The sequence below is a fragment of the Pteronotus mesoamericanus genome, unplaced genomic scaffold, assembly GCF_021234165.1.
Source record: "Pteronotus mesoamericanus isolate MK-2021 breed Mesoamerican mustached bat unplaced genomic scaffold, CSHL_Meso_final scaffold_99, whole genome shotgun sequence".
Lineage (NCBI taxonomy): Eukaryota > Metazoa > Chordata > Mammalia > Chiroptera > Mormoopidae > Pteronotus > Pteronotus mesoamericanus.
In genome coordinates, this window is record NW_026555330.1 from 5245434 (window position 1) to 5270147 (window position 24714).

Below are 24714 nucleotides of genomic sequence, written 5' to 3' on the forward strand. Positions count from 1 at the left end.
ACATGGGACTATCTTGCTATTAAAAAGGGAAATAACCAAGATAGTCTCATGAAGAAATAAAAAGTCAAATGCTTTTCTGTGTCCAGGGCTTCTGAAATAGTTGACCCTGTTCAAAAGCTACTTGATCCATAGCATTTGATGGGACTTGGTGAGAAGGTCATAGGAGCTTATTTTATTCTAGTGCGATAGTGTGATAGCATGCCAGAATTTCTGAGCTGCTGTGATCAGTAAGAAAACAATACCCACTAGCACAACGAGACTATTTGCTGCCACTTTCCACAGCCTTTGCTCTGACAGATCTCCACTCTTGGGCCTGGGTTTTATTCTTAGTGTTGAGTTCGTGCAGTGGTAGGACTTTATTTCCCCCCTTAAGAGTATTAAATTACCCATGTCTTGAAATAGGTTTTAGGCATACTATACCAAGAATGAAATGAAATCAAGTCAGAACACTTCATTCTAAAAGTAAGTGTAACCTATAGTACATAGGCTGACTGAAAAATAATGTGAAGTTTCATAGTCTGATGTAATAAACTTTTGTGGCCTTGTTGTAACTGGGCTTACACTATATCTATGAGAAATGTATAGTGTTACAGCTGAATTTCCAGTAAGACGAGCCCTTTTTTCTCCGACAGTACAAGGAAGGATTTTGAGGGGTAGTAAATTCTTATGCAAAGCTATTTTCTTTACAATGAAATTTCAAGCTTAATATTATGAATAATATTAAACATACTATTTTTGAGTTTCGAGTCAAATGTACATAGATAAAAGTATGCTATATAGGTAAAGTTATAAGTGTTTTCTTGATTGTAGGACTGTGGGTATTTGTTACTTGGAGGGACCCAATCTGTTTGAGCGCTCAAACCATGATGAGAATCAGCTCCAGAAATAGAAAGCCTAACGGTAAAAGAGATGCAGGCCATGAATTGGTTTGCTTTTGTTTTTAATATCTATATAAAAAATAACGAGCAATTTACAGATCTCTTTCTCTAATCAGAACTCAAGTGTATATATAAAGGTACTGTACAATATATAAACATTTACAACCAGTACATCCATATTTTGCTTAGCATTCCAAGGCCACATTGCTAAGTCAGTATTTAATCAATACAGTGACAGGTTACTTAGAAAGGAAAGAGCCACATCAGACTGACAACATATGACATCAAAGTTATGTCACAGTTAACAATAAAAATAGGATTTTTATCACTAATTGTGGTCTATAGGGAAAATAAATCACTTCTGTGGTACTAAACTCTTAGCATTTATCAAGCCTTCTAATTTTGCTCTATTCAAGTAGTTACAGGCGGGTACGTACACGTCTGGATGGCGGGAGGGTCTCGCTCTGGGAGGCGCGTCTCCATCGACAGGGGCTGATTCTGTTGTTCTGGGCACGAGCTGCACAGTCAGGCTCGGAGAGGAAGGGCCCGGGTGACGGAGCAAGTGTGTGCCAACGCTCCATCGCAAGGTTTTATTCTGGGAAGTTCCTCAATTCATAGATGCTACTGAACGCTGCTTCAGGGGACTAAGAAACCTGGATCTATTTGATGGAGTTAAAAACTGTCTCCACCTTCCAACAAACATCTTTCAAGAGACTTTAAAAAGCATCCTGAGAATCCGTACACATCCTAGTGCCGACTGACCCCATGACCCGCACACTGAGTGGCCTTGACATTGCCAGTTCAGTCATAGGAAGGCCACTTCTTTCTCTCAGTAGTTTTTCCCCCCAAATTACCCTTTATTGTTGATGGTGTTGTCTTAAATTGTATTTTATGTGTAGCTACAGCCTCTTAAACTACAGTCACATTTCAGTGGTCTGTCTCCCTTTTCTTGGTTTTAAACCAGGAAGTTAATGTAGCTAGAAAATTAAGACTTAGCAAGTACTCTCGGTCACCATGCCTGTCCTCACCTCCTGAGCGGGCCTGGCCACCTGCTGCCGGGAGAGCTGGCCCTTCCACGGGCAGTGGACTGTGAAACTGGTCACATGATTAAGTCCCTCACACAATCCGTATACTATTTTGACTCTTCAAATATGTATTAACAACTAATGACTTAGCAGGTACAACCAAAATAGCCAGAAATAGAAATTTGGTAGTTTTTCTTTAAATAGCAATATGCACTATTTCCACATGAGGCGCTATGATGACATCAGGGCTGGATAACCCAGCAGGAGGTTAACTCTCTATTGCTTAACGCATTATACTTTCTCCTTTTGGAGCATTCAGTCGTAAGCAAGCTCTTTCAGTTATTTGAAATAATACCTTACCCAGCTGAATTAAAATACAAAACCCTAACTGTCAGTACTTGACTACCTTTTTTTCTTTAGAGTAGAGCGGTCTGGGCTGTGGCTTTAAACTGGGATGTCGTCTGTCGCTGTAGGCAGTGGCCCCTGCCACCCCCCATGACGAGTCAGTCTCCTGCAGGGACTCGGTTCTCTCTGTAAACATGCAACATGCTATTGAGAATATCGACTTCCAAGCCAAACATCATTTTCTCATAGTGTGGAAATAGCTGAGTGGGGAGGGTAAAATAGACGTGATACAGTAGATAACTTGGCACAGATATAAAGTGAGTTGTGACCACACTGTTAATATCCACGTACGTCATTTGTTCGGACACCATGAGGACGAGCTGGGCGTGTCAGATGAGCGCGACGGAGGGCAGCCAGCCAGGGGACAGTGGCTTCGTCCTCAACAAAAAGGCCCTTCATGCAGCCTCGGTAACAGGATGATCAAATCAAAATGTACTTATGTGTGTTTCCAAATTTCTGGCGGGGGGCGGGGGGGGGGATGGCTTTTTGCGGGGGAAACGCCACTTTTTAGTAAGGGAAGATTACAACTTGTTTTTCCTTGTTTCATGCTAAAGGTCACAGCCGTTTCTCGGCCACCCCAGTCATGCCTGTGGCTTTACCCGCACTCGGCACCTTCCAGGGCCCGGGCGTTATGGGCGTTTTCCTAGCCGGAGAGCCACGCTCAGGCCGGACGCCGCCACTCTCTCTGGTTTTGTCAGCTGCCTCTCGTTCTTTTCCTTTGTCGTCTTCTAGTTTGTTCAGAGCCGTTCTCTCTTTACTTGTGTCTCCTAAGGGGGCTCTCTTTCCTGTTTCATTTTCGGATACCACTCTATTTGTCAGGTGACTGGCCTGAGCCTTCTCATCCATTCGCTTGCTTTTCTCCTCCGGGGACCTTGCTCTGTTCCTTCCGGAGGGACTCTGCTTTGTATCTTTCCTGCTAACACCCGATCTGTCTTTTCCGTCCCCGGCCTGCTCCGCAGTGTCACGAGCACGGGGCCCCGCTCGGCGACTGTCCAACTCGAACGCTCTGCCTTCAGCGTTTGGTCGGTCTTTACTTCCTTCTGTTCGTTGCTGCTGCTTCGGGCTGGAAGAGCGCCCCCTGCCTTTCCTGGCGTGGTCCTGGCCAGGACCGGCCCCTGTGCTGCTCAGACAGCCCTTACTCCCCCCTTTCCTGGGGCTGGGTGAGCGCTCTCTGGGTCTTCTTTTGGGGTCATTTTTGAGGGGACTGGGAATCTTTTCTAAATGTTCTTCTGTATAGCGACTGGCTGACTTTTTGGGACTAGCAGACCTACCTCTTTGTCTAATGCCGTTTTCTACTTTTAAGAGATGTTTCTTGTCGCTGTGCCCATGACTGTTGGGCGGATCCCTCTTGCTCTCATTTTTCTGGAGAAGAGGCTGGTGCTTTACATCACACTGATTTAAAGTACCTTTCTTTTCAGGCCCCATGTCCTTGAACTGTTCTGCCCTTTCACAGAGCTGAGCGCTCATTGCGGGCTCCTCGGTCACTGGCACGTGGGGCTCGTCACACACGGGAGCAGAGTGAGACGGTGGGGGAAACGGTGACTGTTCGTCATAAATCACGTTTGAAGATGAAGGTTGAGTAATATCCCAATTACCTAAGAAAAAGGGATTTGAGTGGAACATTGTTAAGTTTTGAATTGTGAACAAGGAGCACTAAGTTTCAAACTTTGACAGCCATTTTAATTATACTGAACATATATGCTTAAACATATACGTGTCTTATAGTTTATATATGTTTAGCACTCTCTCTGGAAAGGCAGATGTATACAAACAGCTATATTTGTACATCGAGGGGGGGTTGTTTAGATACATAAAATGACAGTATTCATTTTTTCTAATTACTTTAAATAATTTACACATCACCTATTACTGATTACACATAAATAGTAAAGCCCAGCAAAAAAATTTAAAATTAGACCAAATGACCTGGTCCAAGAAGCTTACTAATTTAGCTCTCAATTATCAGTGGACATAGATTAAGGATGGGCCAAATCACTAATAAAGGAGACCAAACTGGGGGGACCAGAATGAGGTTCATGGGCATTTGTAAATAATTTTCTTGCATTAAGCTGTCAAATTTAATGTCAAAAGGAAACTGAAAAGTGCAGAAGATAGAATTAGATGTATTTAATAGCATTTTTAATTAAAAAGAAAAACAAAAGAAGGAAGGGATTTACAAGACATGCAAATTTACCAAGTCTTTTAAGGAAAGACCAAGAAAAGCCCTGAAAGCCTTAATGTTGCTCAGGTTTCACGTAGGAGCACAGACCGGAAGGAGCCAAACCTGAAGGAGGAAGAGAAAAAGCCTAGGACTACGTAAAAAAAAAATCACAGTGCAGTTAGCAAAGACGTCACCGGGAACGCGTGATTCACAAGCAGACGGTGGAAGGGAACACAGAGGATTACAGGCTGAGGGGGACGAAACTGGAAGGGACAAGTGCTAAGTGGCATGGTGCCTTATTGCTAGACTAGTGCACGCAATGGAAAATAGTGATTTTTCAATCCTGTGATATTTCAAAAACATACAATGAAACCAAGGAAGTTCAGGGTCAGTACAGGAGTACAGACAAGGCCTACAGCACCTTGTTCCTGACAAGTGCTCACAAAAGCCTGAAGTTCTGATGCTACTCGTTAAGAGAAGCGTATCTTACTATGAGAAAAAAATGAAGAGATTTCAAATGTTTGTCATGCATTTAAATCATGTGCCTCTAATGTCCTGTTTTTTTACAGGCACATTTCTCTGCAAAAGCAACTGTTTTCTACTGAAATTAGCTTCACATATTCCATTCCAGCAGAAGTCCTTCCTGGAGCTACTTGGTCTGTAGTATTATTTATAACTAATAACAACTATGCTATGTAACTAGCCTTAGATAATTCTGGTGTTTACCTTTGACATAGCTAGTGAAACATCCCCTCTCAACAGGTATTCCTTTCCCTCTGCTGACCCGTCCCTAATAAGCTCTAACTTCTCAGCTTTAGGTGAGCTGCTTCCCTTACCGTGATCAGGTATCAAGCCAGTTCCTGGCCTCAAGAGAAGAAGAACTTTATTTCCACCGGCCTGAATGAGCTCAATTGCGCGGGTGTGCGTGATGCCTTGGGTAGGTTCTCCGTTGATTTCAACAATCTGGTCACCCACCTGGACCGGGAACATTCACAGGAACAATGTGAAACTACTTATCTGCCGTCAGTGTTACTTCTGTCACCACTAGGGCTGCTCAACCTCACCAAGTGCCTCTTTGAGGTGTAAAATATTTAACTTGTGCACAGTGTGATCACGCTGGAGTTGAGAAGTAGACAAGAGGGTAGCCGTAGGAAGAGAAAACGTCTAGCTTTATTTATTTACTCTATAAAAATCCTATGTGGGGGAATTTTGTATGACTAGTAAGCAGGACCTGGGTATCTTGAAATCAACAACCAACTGAAATATTTATAGATTAAAACTGAAAAAATTCATCCTGGAGAAGATAACAATATGAATACTTATTAAAATCTAATAGCTAGCTAATAACTAGCTCATACTTCATTATTTTAGTATAAAATTTTCCTAAAAAACTTGGGCTTAGGAGAAGATGCCTCAGTACCATTGCTATGTACTAGAAATGTGGCCTGTTATTTTAGAAGAAAAAGGAAAAGCATGGATGAGTCAAGTTTGCAAGGGGCCTGATTAAAGATAACGATGGTAGGTATTTAATTGCAGATTTGAAACTGTATTTCAAGGTGACAAGCAACTGAAGGGTGTGGCCTCAAAACAAAGCTGAATAACAGAAAATTACTGAAATTCCAAAAAGCAAACATTTGTAGAGCTTGACTGAGACAGTCCAGAAGTAACAGTCCGGAAGAGACTTGGGGAGGCAGTTATTTAACGCATGCTGTGTGTGGCTGCAAGGCTGCCACACACAGCACAGCGGCGGACCCTGGGGTCACCGGGCCTGCGGTCCGATGTCCCTCTCTGTGAAGCGGGTGGGCTTTGTACAGCCTCCCAGGGCTGCTGGGAGGGTTTAAGGAGGTGGAACATGAAGACATACCAAGCACAAATGTATGCTGGTTTTCCCCCCCAAATTTTTAAAGTGTATCAGTATGAAGGAGATTTAACTATAGACTATACAATGTAAAAAATTTCAAATAAACTGAAATAGTGTGTTTTGTTGCACATTTACAAAAAAAATAGCGTCTCACTTGAAGTAGGGGTTTCAGAAATAGGATCAATGGAAAAAGAAATATAATATAAACTTAATATAAACTGGAAATATAAACTGGAAAAGAAATCTTTAAAAACAAAGATGATAAGAGAATGGGGAAAAGTAATTTTTTTTAAAGTTCTTATACCCATATTTCCCTTACTAAGTGACTAAAGAAAAATCATTTTCATGAGGAACTATAGATGACAAATTAGCACTCCTGCTAAGAGAAAAGATAGTACTTGAAGCATGTTTTAGGTATATCTTGTAAAACATGACTGAAATTAACTATTAAATCCAACCACATTTTTTGGCTTAAATTCACTGCCTAAACCTGCAAATTTCTGTTTTAGCACAGGTTACAAATAAAACTTGTAATTGAACAGATTTGCCACCAGGTGTCACTTTAAGACTAAAGGCGGGGAGAAGAGAGCAGCGGCCTGAGACTCTGGGAGACAGGCCTGACAGGGGCTGCGCAAAGCTAAGGCTGGAAAACGGCGCCTTTGAGAGGGAAATGTAAACCACCTTTTAAAACTTTACTTAAAAATTTTTAAATGTGGTAAGAATAAAATGGTGACTACAGCTTTCAGTGACTAGGACAACTTCACGTTCAGGTTTGTATTACTGATGGAAATGAAAGGGAGGAAAAATGAGACCAGGAGAACTCGGAGGCAGAGGGAGGGAGGAAAATGAGGCGCCTTTAAGGCAGCCTCGCAGGTCGTAGAACACCCACTAAAATGTATTCCAGTTACAAAATAGCATTTGCAACACATCGCTCACATTAGCTCACAGCCTGTTAAGGGCCTCCTGCCCCCAAAGGGATCAAATGCCAGCGGACACCAGCGGGGCCTGGGGGGACGACAGGCCTGGGTCACACCGTGGCCACCACGGAAGAGCCCAGCAGGCGCCCTGGTCTCCCTGAGCCTCCGCCTGCAGGCTAAGTGGGGACGAGGGCGCCCACCTCCCGTCTCCGTGAGACCAACACTAACGTTCCTGCAAACGCACTGCCAGGCCGACAGTGGAGTCGCGCTGTTTTCCAAGCCCGACTTCGCTCCGTGTTACGCATTCCAGTCCGACTCCATTCCTTACTGTGAACTTGTCCTGTTCAGCTGGCTTCTCATTAGCTCTGCCCAGAACCTTACTTTCTCCACCCTAAATTTTAAGCAGATTTAAGGCTCAGTCTAAGACTCAGTAAATTAAAAATCCTCTCAATGAATCTCAACATCTTTCCCGTCTATATTACAAGTTAACATTTTTCATTTTAGTGAATTATACTGTTTGCTAATTGCTTATATTCCTGTCTACTCAGAAATAAGCTCTGGGAGCTAATCTTAAATATTAAAAATGATTCTTTCATTAGAAGTATCCATCTATTTTTTTCTTCACACAAATGCCTATGGAGCACCAGCTACAACTGTTCAAGGCACCACGTCAGGTGCCGAAGGCACTGGAACAGCAGGAAGGGACACGACAGGGCACCGCAGGCAGGAAGGAGAAATGCCACCCTCAGGCTAGAGAGGGACCTGGCTGGCATCTGCCTCTCAGGTGTCAGCGGTGGAAGAGCTCGCTTGTTATTGGTAGGTGCAAGAGCTTTCCGCGTTCCCTTCCATCAGCCGCTTTCAGAAGTTTCCAGTCTGGAGCCAAAACCAAGGGGGAAGCCCGGCGCCGACTCACGTGGATCCTGCCGTCCTGCAGGGCGGGCCCGTCCTCGGCCAGGCGCAGGATGAACAGCCCCATGTTGTACTCCTTGCCCCCCCGGAGGCTGAACCCGAAGCCCCGGGGGCCTCGCTCCAGCTCCACGGGGTAACAGCCTGGGCTCTGGAGAGAAGGGCGAGGAAAACAAGTTTTCACGGGCTGCTCTCTTGCTGGCTTGAGAAAGAGCCATTTTTATAGCTGGGGCTATAATTCACATTCTCAGTAGGCATCTGTATATCATAAGGAAGGAACGGGCGTTTGGGTGAAGGGCTACATAATTTTTATAAATGGAGCCAAAATCTGTAGATTGCATGTCTTCTCTGCTAGTGGGTCGATGCACAATGGTGTAATCAGAGAACAGAATTTTGGGATGTGCTTCCTTTAGGTAGATTTTGACAAATTTTCCTGGGCAGGGTTGGCGGGGGGCGGGGGGGGGGGGCGCGCGGCGTTGGTATGAGACACAAAAGCCCAGGAGCCCAGCCCCACTCCGATGAACCCGGCCCTGCTCCAAGTCCTTAACCAGGGGTTCCAATTTCAACTGTCGGCAAACTTTTCTTTCACTCTACATTCTCTTGGAAGCTAACAGACCACCACCCACACAGTGGGTCCTCAAGAATGATTGATTTGAGGAACAAATGTATCTGATTTGCAATAAGAAGTCACTAGTGCCAGCGAGTCACCAGAGGGGGAAGAGCCAGCATGCACGTGGAGGGCATTGGTACCTGGCTGTGCCGGCCGCCAACCACGGAAATCACCGCCGTGTCCGGTTGCGCGAGGTGCTTGTGGTCGGACCAGGAGTGCCTGTAGGTCGTGGGGGCGTCTTTGACGACCTCGCCTTCTAGGGCGCTTCTGCAAGACAGACACCAGGGCCCTCGCTGAGCTGAGCACAGGACACGCGGCTGAGCTCAAGGCAGACCAGCTTCATCTTTGAAAAGCGGGACCTGGCTCCACGCCCCCCCCCCCCCGCCCCAACCAAGCGCGCAGAGACGGACTGTGCCCGGAGCCAGAGATACGAGCGGGGAACCGGGTGGTCCCTGCAGCAGCTCGTGTCGCGCGCACCCCGAGTCGTTCGTCCACTGCCGGGCCCCTCGGGGGGCTTCCACCCAGCGAATCCGCGCTCAGCCGCACCCGAGGGCAAGGCGACCTTGCTCCCGCGCGGCGCCAACGCCCGTGGCGGTGCTATGCTTAATTTCTAGGAATCTACTTTTTTTATGGCCAGTATTTTCAACAAAAGAAGAGAGAAATAGGTGTAACTACTGCTCTGCTCAGGTCGTCTGAGAAAAGAGCAATCCTTGTGGGTCCGGGGCTTCCCTCCCCAATCAGGACCGAGAGTAGCACAGCCGGCTGCACGGAGGCTCCTTTCCAGTCCCCATCTGTCAGCCAGGTGGGACCTTCAGGGCCAGGTGGGACCTTCAGGCTGTGCCTGGGGTCGGGGAGCGTCGGGGCGGGGCAGGTGGGAGGGGCTGAGGGAGTGGAGGGGGGAGGGGAGGTCTCTGAAGGCGGAAACGCGCACAGGCAGACACTCCGACCTCCACCGCCGGCCCGGGCGTCCTCGTGGGGCAGGCGGTCGGGGCGGGTGGGGCAGGAGTGGGGAGGTGAGCAGAGAAAAGCCCCAGCACCCGAGAACAGCTCACCTGTCCGCAGGTGCGTGGGCGGCCTGTGACTGTCCCATGGGCCTGTGCTGCAGGGCTGGGCTCTGCCTGGCCGAGTTTGTTCCTGACGGTGGGCCATGATGCTCTGTGGAAAAGGAAAACAGCAGAAATAAGAATTTGTGCGTAAAAATGGGGAGGCCGAGAGGATCTGTGAAAACGAGACGCTAATGGTGCTGTCCTGCCGACTCCAACGGCCTGTTCTCAGCTGCGCGGAAGGGGGGTGTTACCACCTCCTGCCCCCGGTGTCTTTTGGTTAGTGCTGGGGTGTGAAGAGGTCCTTTTCGTACTCCACACTCCTTCCTCGTTCACCTGTGCTTGGATCATCCAGACAACAGGACAGTCAGAAATGAACACACTCGGGAGTAAAACGAGGAACTATCGTGTAGCCTATTCACCCCACGGGTTTCCCGCACACTCTCCCAGTAACTGTCAACCACTAGGTGACAAGGGCAGGTCTCAGGGTCACCGGCTCAGAGGCCCGTCTCCGAATACCACGCGCATCCCTGAACCTGCCTCCTTACTGTGGGAGCAGTTATCTTGCCTGACGCTGAATCTACCGACAAACTTACAAAAAAATCATTGAGTGTTGACAAATATTTCTAAAGATTTTCCTGCTTCTGTTTTCTAAGAGCACAAATACAGGTGAAAAAAACACATTTGTTTCTGTATCTTTTGCAACAGCTCCAGATCTGTTGTTTTTTGAAGGCAGATTTGGGAACTAAGCATAGTGTCTGGAACTAGACCGCGAGTCATGGGAGGTGACAGTTACAAGAGACTCTGGAGGCTGCCAGACTCACATTTTCAAAGCTGAAACTTTCTAATCTTTCATCCTGTCCAAACAGCAAACAGGATATTTAAAATACCAGAGAGGGGGAGCACCGCTTAGTCATTAAGACCTTGAACTCGGAAGCAAGATGGTTGGGGCTTCGGCCCGACCCTCCCGCACTAGCTGTGTGCTCCTGAACACACCGCTTAAATTTGCTGCGTTTCTAATCGTCTTGACTACAGAAAGGGAGCCAGAGCTACCTCACGGGGTTTCTGTGAGCAGCAAATGAGCTTCTAAAAGCACATGATTAGAACAATGCCTGGCATCTTCCATTCACTATGGAAACACTTCTATTATAATTATCGTCATTGTTACCATCATAATCATCAAAATGATACACTACTTTTGGGCTATGTTTCTTTTCAAGTGTACCTTCTAAAATATTTACCTTATTTAGCAATAAGGCTTGATGCAGATGCCACTTTTAGATTAGGACACATGGAAACTGACATAAAATGAGTCTCGGAATATGACGGAGATAAAGACCAACATTAAAGACAAGGGATATGAATGTTTAGGAAACAGTTTCCACTGAGGAGGCTGAAACTTCAGGCCTTACTACATGCATCACTATTTTATGGCTTGGATTAAGTTTCTCTTCAAAGTTCTTGGGCCTAAAAACATAGATAAAATTATGCTTAACACCTTCGTGCAGCTGAGCTACAGTACTCCGAACACAGGCTAGAGGCTGCAGAGTGGGTGCTGGGGGGGGGGGGGGGCCTGGTCCGGCTCTGGGAGCCCCTGGGGTTTCCAAGGCCTGGTTTCCAAGGCCTGGCTCCCGCTGCCCAGCCTGCGTCCGCCTGGATTACAGGGGAGGGTCCAGACAGGCACGCAGGCCCAGCCTTTGCAGAACTTTTCTAAGGGTGTGTCTCCTCTTTAAAGCCACGTGTTCCAGGAAGAGTGGGGTATGAGCTTTTTCTTTGGAGGGGAAGGGGGTGGCCTGCAAATCTGTTTGTTGCTCTTTCATGCCACTACCGGGAATTTTACTTTCCTGATTCACTTAGCAGGTTAACCTGTTTTAGCCTCCTCACTGGTCTCCTTGCCCCCACGCTCACCTCTGTTCTGCTTCCTGGGCTCCAGACTAGCACGTAAATTGAAACATACCACTGCGTCACTTAAAAATCTGTCCACTTCCTATTGCTCATGAGATACTGCTTGAACTCGTCACCTGGGCGCTCCTGCCTTTCCACCTCGTCTCCTGTTTAAAATGTCACCTCCTCCGTGACACGTTACCTGGCTCCTCAAGCACACTGTTTTCACAGCGTTTAATGCACGGTGCCAGGGCTAGGCGAACACTGGTCCCTCCTGCTAGGCCACAGGAGTCACCGCGCAGGTGCTTTGGATTCCCAGAAAGGCTCCACCCTGCGTTGACTGGCTGTGTCAAATTCAAGTTACCCGCCTCTGACCTTGAGGGTCCGTCAGAGAGTTGCAATCTCCTCCATCACTGTAAGTTCATGGCTGCCCTTAAGGGAATGGAAACTGAGGGAAATCATTACCTCTACCAACAAGATGACTGGGAGATACTTGTATCTTTGCATGAGTTCAATGTAGGTAATGTTTCGGCTTCACTAGCGTGGCTAGAGCAATGGGTGTGAGACTTCGGGACAGGAAAAACAGGCTGGTCAAGGGCAGGTTTCCCTCCTCCTCCCCCTGAGGGTGCGAGGCGTCTCTGCCGGCGGAAGGCACCGCAAGCTGGTCCCCTTTCAGCTACGCGTTCTTTCCCTGTCCTCTTCAGGGGTAAATAAAACTTTCTGTCACCGCTGTTCTTTCCTCTTTAGTCATCCAAACTCTTTGGGTTAAAAGCTGTTCTCAAAGTTAAATATTTATTCTAACAGGCTTTAGAATAAATATTCTAAACAGGCTTTTGTTCTCTGAATTTTACCTGAAATTTCTTCAACTAGTAAAGCAAAGGGTTAAGGAGCTCTAGTCCTCAATGACAACAGAACTTTTCCTACAGTTTCTGTATGTAACTACTTAAGAAAAAGTGTATTACTATCAGAAGATAAACACAAAATCCCATAGTTAAACTATAAGTGGCAAACAATGTATTGGGAATCATCTTTACTGAGAATAAATACCCTGAGAGAGAACTTTCTAAAACTCTATTAAAGGACAGAATGGGGGGGGGGTCGCAAAAATCTCGAATTTCTTTTTTAAAAATTTTGTATTTATTCTTACATACTTAAACTTTAGTCACCTTCCAAATTCTCTCCCGTTGATGCAATACAACTATGAAGACTTTTTTCCACTGCTCAAAACTATTTTTGAATGCATCACTTTTGAAGACTTTTAGTGCTTCTGTTGTTTTTTGTTTCACCTCCTCCACATCAGCAAAAGGTTTTCCTTTGAGGACTTTTTTCATCATGGAAATAAAAGTTGCTCAGGGTGAGATCGGGTGAACGGGAGGGTGGGGCACGGGGGTCATGCTGTTTTTTATCAAAAACTGCTTGAACACTCAGGGTGGTGTGGGCAGGTGCGCTCGTAATCAATCGCCCATCGTGGAATGGGAAAACGCATTGAACGAGTCTTCAAAAAAGTTCACTGAAGCCGAATGCGGCCTCATAACAACGCCATCGGGGACGGTGACACAGATGGGTCCCCGGAACACTCCCCTCACGGGGAAGCGTGTACTGCAAGGGGCCCGCCCACCAGAAGATAATTCGTTTTCTTCTGGGTTCCCCCTCATAAAAGATGATCTGAATAATTGGAGACGTCCCATGCTCTTGGGTGGGATGACAATATTTAAAGGCATACATTTTCCCAAAGTTAATATATATTCAATATAGTCCAACAAAAATTGCAGTTGGATTTTTTTAGAGGAGTGTAATTGCTCTAAAATTTTATATGAAAAAGTTTCTTCAACATCTCGTCTATCTGGAGTGGGGGAGGGGTGGCAGAAAGACTTGCCTTAACAGATACTAGGATATACCACAAAGTTACAGATTAAAAATGTGCGCGCACACACACTTTAAAAATATTAGATGTACATTAGCTCAAGAACAGCTAAGTCAAAAGAACAGAATAGAGAGCTTGGAGAGTCGTGTTCAAGGGGGAGGTTCCTACACACAGATGGCTCCACAGATGAAGGAGGAAAATAAGCACCATCCAATAGCTGGTCTAGGAAAACTGGCTCACTTTTAAAAAAATGCGAACTGGATCCCTTCTAAAACTACGTATAATTATAGGTAGGCCCCAGAGAGATGGAAAAGACCTAAATGGAAAACGCAAAATTATAAATCTAATGGATGATAACGTTAGAGAAAAGCTCTGTGACACAGGCTGAGGGTAACTTACCTTAAACTTCACAAGCACAGGCCCTGAGGTAAACACTGTATATGGGACTATGTTTGATTACATGTGAATTAAGAATCTCTGTATAATGAAGGGCAGTATGTTAAAAGCTAACCTACAGATGTCAGGGGAAGATATCTGTACTTTCTAAAATTAAATTGGACTAATGCCTATATAATTAACAAGGAATATCTACATATTAACAAGACAGAAACTCCACACAAAAAATGAGTGAGGATATGAAGAGGAATTTCACAAGAAGAAAAAAACCCCAAAACCAAGCATCTGAGGAGATGCTCAAATTCATGGGTGGTCTGGGGATGGGGTGGGCAGCGGACAGGTAGGCAGACAGACATTATTAAAAAGCTGTCAGGCAGTTAAAAGCAATCGATTAAGTTTACCCAGCAACATGGATAAGTCTTAAAAACACAGGAGGCCATGATACCAAAAGCACAAGTAACCAAAGATACATGTATCAGATGATAAGGATTTCGTATCAGAATATATAAAAAAGCCTCATAATTCAACCAAAAGGCAAGCCCATTAAGTGAGCAAAGGCTCTAAACAGACCCTTCTCCAAAAAAGACAGCCAACTGGCCCGCAGCAGGCGGAGGCCCGTCGACTCCATTAGCCATCAGGGAAATTCAAATGAAAACCAGGGAGACACCACTTCACACGCACTAGAATCGCTAGAACAGAATTACACACACACACACACACACACACACACACACACACAAAGCACAAGTTGGCGAGGATGAGGAGAAGTCAGAAGCCTCGTGCACACTGGTAGGAACAGAAAACGGTGTAAATGGTGGAAAACAGCTGGTTCCAAAAAGAGCTACACAGAGTTGGCCTGACGCAGCAGTCCCACTCCCGGGTGTCCACCCAGGAGAAGTGAAAGCACGCGTCTGTGGGAACCCCTGTGCGCCCATGCTCACAGCAGCATCACTCACAACAGCAAAAGAGGGAGCGCGCGAGCTCGTGCTGGACGGCGGGTAACGCCAAGTACACAGAGAGCCACACGTCACCAATGCGCTTGCGAGTTTTACACCAGACAGGGCCTGGGGCTTGGGAACTTGGCTAAACATTTCCTTCTCAAAACAGGCACATATGACATGACTAGTAAGTGATATCCGGCAAAAGGAAGAAAAGAGAAGGACGGGAACAAGGTTTTCTACCTCCAGGGAGCTGTCTTCATCTGCACGGGGCATTTTAGACGGGAACTAAACCTGTCTAAACGCTAAACGCGGCTGGCTCCGTCACTTGCCAGTTTTGTGACATGGCCAAGCTATCTATCGGCTGGGCCTCAGTTTTCTCATCTACAGAATGGGAAGATAATGGAGCCTACCTAGGATTAGTGTGAGCATTCCATGAGTTAACAGACTTAAAGTGTTCAAAGACACTATCACCCACACAGTGTTTGTTAAATGCCTCTGTTTCCTTAGGCAGTAAGATGTCAGCAGGGGCCGGAATGAGGCAGCCGGTCATGCAAAGGTGTGGTCAGACAGCGGCAGCTATTACCAGGTGAGATGTGTGTAGATGATGTATATTTTCACCTTCAGTCTTCACCATGATCCTGAAATAGACACTATTATTTCTATTCTGCAGCCAAAGCACTGAAGGGAGGGAACTGTAACTGGCTAACGCAACCAGCTAACCGCTGTCCGTGGACCCTGTCAAAGCCTTGCATCCGCTGGGCTGGCCCTGCCTCTGCCAGGCGTGTGGGCACAGGACGGGACAGTCCCTGCCTTTCACGTTGTTCATTCATTCAGTTATTTGTTCATTCATTCAGTTACTCATTCCCTCATTCAAAAATACCAACTGAGCACCTAGTAAGTATCATAGGCAATTGCTGGTATTTTCTTTGTCTTCAAAAAGCAGATAATCCCTTTTAGAAGCAGGAGTGTTGTGTGTTAGTAACGCTTAATGACGCGCAGAAACAAGGGGAGCCATGGATGTAGGGGGGAGCCCTGCGTGGGGCCTGGCTCAGGAGAGGGTTTGGGGGGAACACGGGAGGCACATTTAAAAGGCAGGTGGGAGCAAAAGCATAAGAATGAACAACTTTCTGTGCAGAGCCGGGGTGCCCCGGAGCTTCTCCAGGGGAGGGTTTCCCAAGGAAGCAGCCGCGCTCAGGGGCTGAGCGGGGCAGAGTGCGGGGCAGAGGGCAGCGCAGAGCGCAGAGCGTGGGGCAGACCAGAGAAGGGAAGAGAGTGAGAACGGGATGTCGCGGGGCCCTAAAACCACGGTGGGCCTGGGAGGGGTGGCGGGACAGGACAGCCAGGCACAGGACAGGGCCTGGACAGGAGGGAGGGAGGGAGGTTTACCTACTACCTCAGGTCGAAATGTGCGACAGCCAGTGGGGCAGTAGGAAGAGAAAAGAAAGGAAGAATCAAGAATTAAAAGGATTAGAAGACTCACCAGATTAGAGGAGGGGAGGGATGGGAGTGGGGGGATGGGACGTGAATCCACACTGCAGGACAAGAACTTTCAATAGGCAAGGGCGATCCTAATTCTGCTGTTTTGGGCTTCTACACAGTTTTACAAAACCAGGACAAATCAGGACAAATGAGATGAGCGTTATGTAATGGTTACCTTGTAATTATAAACAAAGACTATGAACGGGTGCTATTGAAACTCGTTCCCAATTAGGGATTCTTAATGATCAAAAGGCAGCTTTAAAGCAAAGCAAGGCTTGAAGTGCGTTTTACGCCCTATTTCCTGGCTGCTCCTACAGACTCCCTTCCTCCCCTTTGTGAGGAAGCCGCCAGAACAAAGCCCCTGCGCGGAAGGGACACTCTGACGGGCCTGACACAAAGGACTTGCAGTGACTCTGTCTGAACTGTTCTGAGGATTTTCTCTCACTCGAGCTGAGACTTCAGACACTATTTTAAAAGAAAATAAGATCTGAAAAGTCTTAACAATCTCTTTTGCTTCTGGGTGCTAGCTTCTCCAGCTCATAAATAAATGGCCACCACTCACTGGCCAGATTATCTTCTTGAGCTACTGACAACTTGATAATAAACTTTTACATCCATTTGATGGAACAGACAAGAAACGAGACTGCAAGGCACAGCAGCGGCTCTGTCCCTGCAGTGACCGGGGCAAAGTTGGCAGAAGCCACCGTCCGCCGCAGGCCCAGGCTCGGTGCCTCTCAGATCGCCTCGAGGGCAGGTCGCCGGGCCCCTTACCGTCCTCAGCAATGACCGTCAGGGTGACGGTGACACCGGCATCCTTGATCAGCTGCACGATGTTGTCGTGGGACAGGTCGACGATGGACTGGCCGTTCACGGCGGAGATGAGGTCTCCGACCTTGAGCTTCCCACAGCGGTCAGCGGGGCTTCCGTCTATGACTCGGCCGATTTTATGAGGAATGACTGTGAGGAAAAAAATCCCCGGGTTCTTCAATTATTTACGGTGTCTGTTGGCGTTGGGTTTATCATCATCATTATTTAAAAATGTAACACATCAAAGAAAAGCCTTTAAAAATATAGCAAAAAAGCACCACATGTGAGCATCCTATCCAAACGCAGCTGTTTTCACACCAACTGCCTTGCGCTTTCGCCCACACGTGTTCCCTTTACGTGGCTGCACCCGCAGCAGAGGAGCCTCTCCACCGTCTCCCACTCACCCCAACCCTCGGCCCCTTTCTCACACTGCCGCCCCAGGACCCGCGCAAGACGCCGGCCTCAACAGGGGCCGAGGACCGCACCCCGCTCACCCGATGTTCCGGGCCTGCTGCTGGCCGCCCGCACTGCGTCACACTGTAGGCGATTTTATTTTTTAAAAGATTTTATTTATGTTTAGAGAAAGGGGAGGGAGGGGAAGAAAGAAGAAGAGAAACCTTGACATGGGAGAGAAACATCGATTGGTTGCCCCTCACACGCCCAACCAGGGACCTGGCCCGTAACCCAGGCACATGCCTTGACCGGAAATCAAACCAGTGACCTTTCGGTTTGTGGGATGACGCTCACCCCACTGAGCCACACAAGTCAGGGCGCATTTTGGACTATTTTAGAAACTGCTAGAATGAGACCATCTTTGGTTCTGTCGAAGGGGCATTTACTCGCACAGGGGACCTTGTAAATAAATGCAGTCCAAACTCAAGTTTAGGGCTCGGAAGTTCTTGGTCAGAAACCAGATACAGTGAAAGTCTGACTAACCATCCAAATGAATCCTACTTAGTTCTGAAGCAAAATTAATTCCTTTTATTTAGGCCTTTAGATCTTTTTTTTTTTTTTTTTTTTAATCCTCACCCGAGGACATTTTGTCATTGCTTTTTAGAGAGAGAGGGAGACAGAGAAACACGGATGTGAGGGAGGAGCATCGACTGGTTGTCTCCTGTGTGTCCCCTGACCGGGGGTCAAACCTGCCCAGATCACAGATCAAAACTGCAGCCGAGCATGTGCCCTGACCGGGAATCAAACCTGCAACCTTCCCATTGTGGAACGGCAGTCCAACTAACTGAGCCACACTGGCCAGGGCAGGCTGCTAGATCTTTTTAAAATTAGGAAAGCTGAGTGGAATTAGAGCACCGATGTTTATGTTAACATTATTTGGCTCACGGATAAAATCCTACCCTGGATGTACAGAGCTGAGCCTCTCGGCCCCCGCGCCTCTGTGCCGTTCTGTTATAAACCCCGAGTTCGTATAGCTAAGGGCTTCTGACTACTAAAGCCCTTAGTAGTCATTTTGACTACGGCTTAAAATGAGTACTCAGACACTTGTCCGAATGCCTTTCACCATTTGCTAAGGGGCATTTGTTTACATTCCCTGAGAATTTCCTTACCTGGGCCAGCAAACTTAGTAGGCACTTGCGCTCCTGCTGACGGACTGTTATGAAAGGGGACAGTCCCTATTTTTAAATGGCACTGTGACTGTTTGATTCCCCCAGTGAAGTGAGCTCCTAAAGGAGAGTGTCCGAGTCGTACTTGGTGCACGTAGGGGCGCTTTACCGGGCCTGTGTTTGGGGCTGGATGTGGCCACGGGCGGTGCTCTATGTCCCCGCAACGCTGCTGTTCCCTGCTCTCCCAGGATGACACAGCAGGAGATTCTGCCTCAAAGGGGAGGAGGTCGCGGTTGGAAGCGCGCGTCTTTTCGCTCGGAACCCTCGCGGCGCTCATCATGCTGCTTTCCTTGCACACGAAGTAGTCAGCCAAGTGCCGGGGCTGGGCCACGCCCGGTGCCGGGCGCTGGGCGCTGACTCGCTGGCCGCACAACAGGTGCCTATCAGGAACGCGGTGACTCACAGGGTGGCCCTGTGGTGACTTCCCACATCCATACCTGAGCGATTCTCCTTCTCAGAAAAGCTTCTCTTGTACAGAGTGTTCATTCCAGATCCCCTGAGAAGAAAATTGTTCAGCTCCTCGGCCCACAGAAAGGGCTGTGTTCAGACTTGGGAAAGCAGCAAACAGAATGAACCCCTGGCGTCCCAGGGGCCACAAGGAGCTGGCAGACCTGCAGACAGGACTTCCTGGAGCGCTGGTTGTCTGGCTGCGGGATGGTAACGGGCGTCAGGCTGTCCTTGTCTCGGCATTTAGAGCAGCACCACCAGGACAGTTAAAAACAGCAAAGAGACCAGGAGCAAGGCAGCCTCTGAACACTCTCAGAATGGACTGGGGCATTTCCAAGGTGAGCCCTTAGCAGACACATAGCTAAGGGAAGGGCTGAAGTCCTGCCTTGGTTTTTTTGGCCAACAACGTCTCCAGACATTGGCCATCGAGTCTGTTCGCCCGTCCTACGTCACCCCTGGACTCACTCTGTCACACAGACTGGCCTTTCCGTCTGCTGAGGTCACTTTAGCGCTTTTAAAACATTTCAGGACAAGAAAGGACAGTAACTGGAAACGTTGCCTTCTCAAAGAAATCCTTTGCAACCAGAACTGAACAGTATGTGATAAGAAAGAGAAACCGGAAAACCTCTCAAGTCCTGGCACAGCAAAAACTAGCCTGGTCCTTTACTTCATCTTAAAGTCTTTTCTGAGTGCTCCATTCATTTAACTTACTCCAGGCGGTCCAGGGCAACAGGGGCGCTGGACCCGGACCCCTGGTCTCTGAAAAAGTCAGCGGGAGGGGGGTCCCAGGATTTTATAGCTGGTATTAGAGCTGCTGCTGGGAACTTTTCTTGTGACAAATGTCACTAGAAAACATTTAATCAGAAGGAAAAAATAATCTACACTGAACAGAATACCAATCTATACCAAAATAAGATCCATAAAGAAGGCTCTGTTCCGACACACAGGTTCCCTGCCTTCTCACTGATGCTAACTCACTCTTTTCTAAACCAGACCCTTCCATCAGAGTTTGCGGCTGTGGCTCAGTCCCTGGGGGGCGGGGAGCTGTCCCGCTCCCCTCAGCTGCCCCCGGGTCCGTGAGGGATGAATGGAGCCCCAGAAAGGACGCTGGCAGGGCTCAGCATTCCGTGGGGCTGTCAACTAGCACTTCAGTGAAATTATCAATTCTGGTTTTACACCATGACTGAAGATCTCAAGCGCTTTATATAAAATCCATTGCCAACCGAGGCCTAATTTACCATTCAGGCTGATAATTAATGAGCTGCAAATACTCATTTCCTGCCACACGTTAGCTGCTGCTTCAGTCTTACATTTTAATTGGGCTTTCTTCCCCATCTCATTAATAAACTTTGTAAAGTTTCCTTTAAAAGAAGATCAAGAGACGGTGACAAACAATTTCATAAATAACGATGAAGGTAGCGGCAGCCGACACTTAGGCCACGCACAGCGGCCAGCGCTGACTGCGGGTCCAGGCTCAGCACCGCGGTGCATATCCCCCTCAATCCTCGGACTCACGCGAGGGAGGAAGTGCGACCGCCATCCTCATCTGACAGAGGAGACAGGAGCGCTTAAGAGGTAAGTAATTTGCCCAATATCAGGCAGCGATGACAAGACTTAGGCAGGGCTTGAATCCCAGTCTGTCTGATCACAAAGCCCAACATTTAATGACACTGTCTTGTACAGAGATCTACAGGACACAGAGCCATTGAAATAGTAAGAAATAATTTAAACAAGTATAAACTATTTCAAAATTTTAAATATAAACTAATATATACAAATAAGATATATTTAATATATCATATATTACAATGTAATATGACTTTTAAATACAATCAGTATAAAGTGTTAAACATGTTTAAGTAATGCAACTCATTTACTGAATTCCTCTAAATTGCTCAGTTTAATGGTGAAAATGGACTCTCCCCTAATTTTTACAGTGCTACGAAAGGAGTATCTTCAATATGAAAAGTGCTTAGCATCTACCTTACTGAGTAATAATCTCTTCACCATTTTAGTTAATCTGGGAGCCTGGGATTCTCATGTGGTATTAGAATAAGAGTATGATGATCTAAAACGGTTGCTTTTGGAAATCCTTATTTTCAATGCTACGACATGAAATCCACCTAAAAGCTGCTTTCTTTCGTTTTTCTGAGACAGGCCACATAATCATCCTCACAGCATCAGCGGCAGTTCCAGTTCCAAGTGTTACTATAGCAACTGCTTATGGAAAATGGAAAGTAGTAGCAGTGAGCAGTGACCTGATCCTAGAGTAATAGCTCACGCATGTCCCAGTCTTCTTCCTTTACACACTTGCATGAATTTGAGCAAGATTTTTGCAAATTTGTTTGGCTCACAACACTGTCCTGAACCTGTCTGCTTTGTCTGCTAGGATTCCAGTGACCATCGTGTCTAAAGGGACCTCATGGCCCACAAAATGATCAAATCCACCGGCAAAGGCAAGAGATGTTTTTAGGTGGTCGTTTGAATAGGAAAAATAAAGTTACCAGATGCATGTGTAACATAAATATTTATTTGCTGGTTCTCATATTCATTTTGATTTTATAATTAAATTTAGAGATAATTATTTCTTAGAAATACTAAGACCGAGACAAATATGTAATTTGTTGAATCCCAACAGCCCTGAGCACACTAGAGGTAATTCCTCTTTGTTGAGGTAATTAATACATACATATTCATCCTTTGCAGATGAGAATATTCTGTTAAACCAGATTTGGGATATTTAGATTAATTTTTAAAGGTTTTAACAAAATTTTTACCTCTCAATGAATCATAGATAAAAGGGAAGAATGCTTATCATTCAAGGTCACTTTAGAGCTGGAATATGGCAATTATTAAACTACTTCTAGCATTTAGTTCATTTCTGCATAAATGATTTTTCCTAATTTTTTTTTTTAAAAAGCAAACCTATGCCCCTATATTAAAAAAATTCAGCACTGTCCTTTTACTGACGACTAGATCCCGTCCCTGACGTACTGTCAAAAATCATTTTTTTAAAATATTTTTTAAATTTATTTTTAGAGAGAGGAGAAGGGAGGGAGGAAGAGAGGAAGAGAAGCATCAAAGTGAGAGAGAAACACTGATTGGCTGCCTCTCCCCCGCCTTGAACAGGAGGCCTGGCCCGCAGCCCAGGCACGCGCCCCGACCAGGAATCAAACCAGCGACCTTTTGGTTCGCGGGACAACACCCAGCCTACTGAGCCACGCCAGCAGGGGCCAAATTTAATCTCGATGCAGACTCAGCTGCTAACACTTATTTTCTGGATCTGAGATGATATATAAACCTGAAGGCTAGGAGGTTCGGTTCAAATTACCTGACTTTGAAAACAAAGAAAACATCCACCATTCTTAAAAAGTTAAGTCTCTAAGGCCATTCATACATAATTCCTACTCAGTTTCATAAGCCTCGGAGGGGGACTCAGAAAACTGAGTTCCTAGGCTGGGACAAGAGGACACAGCAGCCCTTACCTCCTGGAGGTGGCTTGCTTTTGGAGGTGAGGATGACAAAGCCAAATCCTTCATTTTCCTTCCGTTGCAAGATGACATCATAGGCCTCCTGGGGCGCAGGCCTTGCTGCAGCTTCGGCTCGGTTCAGGCGGGGAGACCCGTTCTGTGTTGAAATAAAGGCTTGAGAGCTGTCATCTTCAGGTTGTTTCTCTACAACAAACATGATCGATGTTGATATTTCTGTAACATCATAATTTTTGATAACTAAAATCTTTTTGTGCTAAGGCTCTCACAGAAAAATAATTAGTTTCTAATAACAGAACAGAAAAGCTGCCTGCGCCCTCCCCGCCCCCACGACGTGAGCTCTGGACAGAAGTGAGGACGGATGTGGGCGCAGCTGTCTGCCTAACGTCTCCAATGCCCTTAACATACACAACTGGAAAAATGCACAATGTGATCTCACTGTAAAGGCGGGTTTTCAAAGCTTCCATGAAATCAGAAAGTAAAAAAAATGCTCTTCAAGGAATTGCCTGAATTCCAGAGAAGTTTTTAACCTTGACCAGTAATTTTAACAATAGCTGATGATGAGGAATGACACAGTGAACTTGCTTTTAAAGCCAACTTTCAATATAACTGAGTGTAGGGCCCGAACTTCCCAACGTCTGGGAAACGTCTGGGAAGTGGCTGCACCAAGACAGAGGAGCTGCTGTGACAGGTGGAGGGAGGCGGCGCCGGGTTTGCCTCACGTGATGTGACGGGGCGTAGAGCTGGGTTTCCCGGCTGATGATACCAGATGGGGAACCGCGCGCTGTTCCCAGGCACAGAACTGGCGGCTGCAGGAGCAGCGTGCGCCCTCCTGGGGCAGACGTGGCCTGCTGGGGTCCCTGCTGGCAAATGGCCAGTTAACTGCGCCTTTTTCCCCAAGGATGACATCAGAATTTGAGGAATAACAATACAAGTTAATCCCAATTGATTTTTTTAAAAGGCAAATTTTGTGCCCTAAGTCAATACAAATCATCATTAACAACTACAACACGCTGCCATCGATGAATACACATGCGTAGCATCTATTTTGGCTCAAAATCTATATTATTTCTGAGGCTGTTTTTGACTATCAACAAAGTGTCACCAACATTCAATCATTAATGAAAAATTGAGGATTTTTTAGTATCTTTCAGGTTAGAACGAATTAGCTAAATGTCTGCAATAATATCAAATGAGGATCAAACGTCTCAGGACGCTGCCCAGGAGAGAGCCACTGTCTAATGTCAAACATCCCATTTTTTACTGTGTGTAGCTATGTCTTGACTCCAGCATAAACAAAGGAAGGCGACACTGCATCAACAAATCTGTACGCGTCTCCAAATGCCTGATCTTTACGGAGAGAGGCAGTGCTTTCCTAAGGACGTTGCAATCAAAGCACCATCCTTCATTTTCAAAGAGTAACGCAAATAGTCATTACGTCAACGAACAGTTATTGACGTCCACTCTGTGCCAGGCAGGCCTTCTAAGGGCCGGGATCCAGCAAGTGACTGAATGGACATTACCCCTTCCTTCAGGGGGCTCCCCATCTTGTGCTATAGGGTTGGCTTTGTCAAATTTTAAGTGGCAAGAATTCTCTTCTAAAAACTTCTGTTTAATATTCACAAGCTATTGATGAGAAAAATGTAAGAGAGATTTGTATCTGAGTGTAGAGTTTGGACCCTGAGCTGTGTAATTAAACACCCGTATTAATCCTGGCCCTACGACCTACCAGTTATGTGTCTCCCAACCTTCCTGTAACTGTAAAACTAGATACTGACAGTATTACATCACAGTGTTGAAAAGGTTAAATAAAAGAATCCATCTGTCTGGGACATAGTAAGTGCTCAATAAATGTTAAATTGAATTATACTACTATTCCTCGAGTGGGAACATTCTGTTTCCTAAATATTTAGGATTTCACGAGAATCCAAAATCTTTTGATACTTAGTTATTGGGACACCTCAGTATGACCAAGTAACTTTG

General features: G+C 46.3%; 1 protein-coding gene across 2 annotated transcripts in view; it reads right to left on the bottom strand.

Moving 5' to 3' along the window:
• Nucleotides 1-2779: 2779 nt before the first annotated feature.
• Nucleotides 2780-24714, bottom strand: part of MAGI3 (membrane associated guanylate kinase, WW and PDZ domain containing 3) — a 174503-nt gene continuing 152568 nt past the window's right edge. The window contains exons 15-22 of one of the 2 annotated variants that reach the window (XM_054564977.1): nt 22729-22917; nt 17142-17327; nt 9816-9918; nt 8904-9030; nt 8161-8304; nt 5306-5444; nt 4503-4592; nt 3802-3903 (exon numbers count right to left, since the gene is read on the bottom strand). In XM_054564977.1, the coding sequence (XP_054420952.1) occupies nt 4543-4592; nt 5306-5444; nt 8161-8304; nt 8904-9030; nt 9816-9918; nt 17142-17327; nt 22729-22917 (938 nt within the window). In that variant the 3' untranslated portion in view covers nt 3802-3903; nt 4503-4542. Of the gene's footprint in view, nt 3904-4502; nt 4593-5305; nt 5445-8160; nt 8305-8903; nt 9031-9815; nt 9919-17141; nt 17328-22728; nt 22918-24714 lie in introns of both variants that reach the window. The other variant, XM_054564976.1, reaches the window with a different exon arrangement.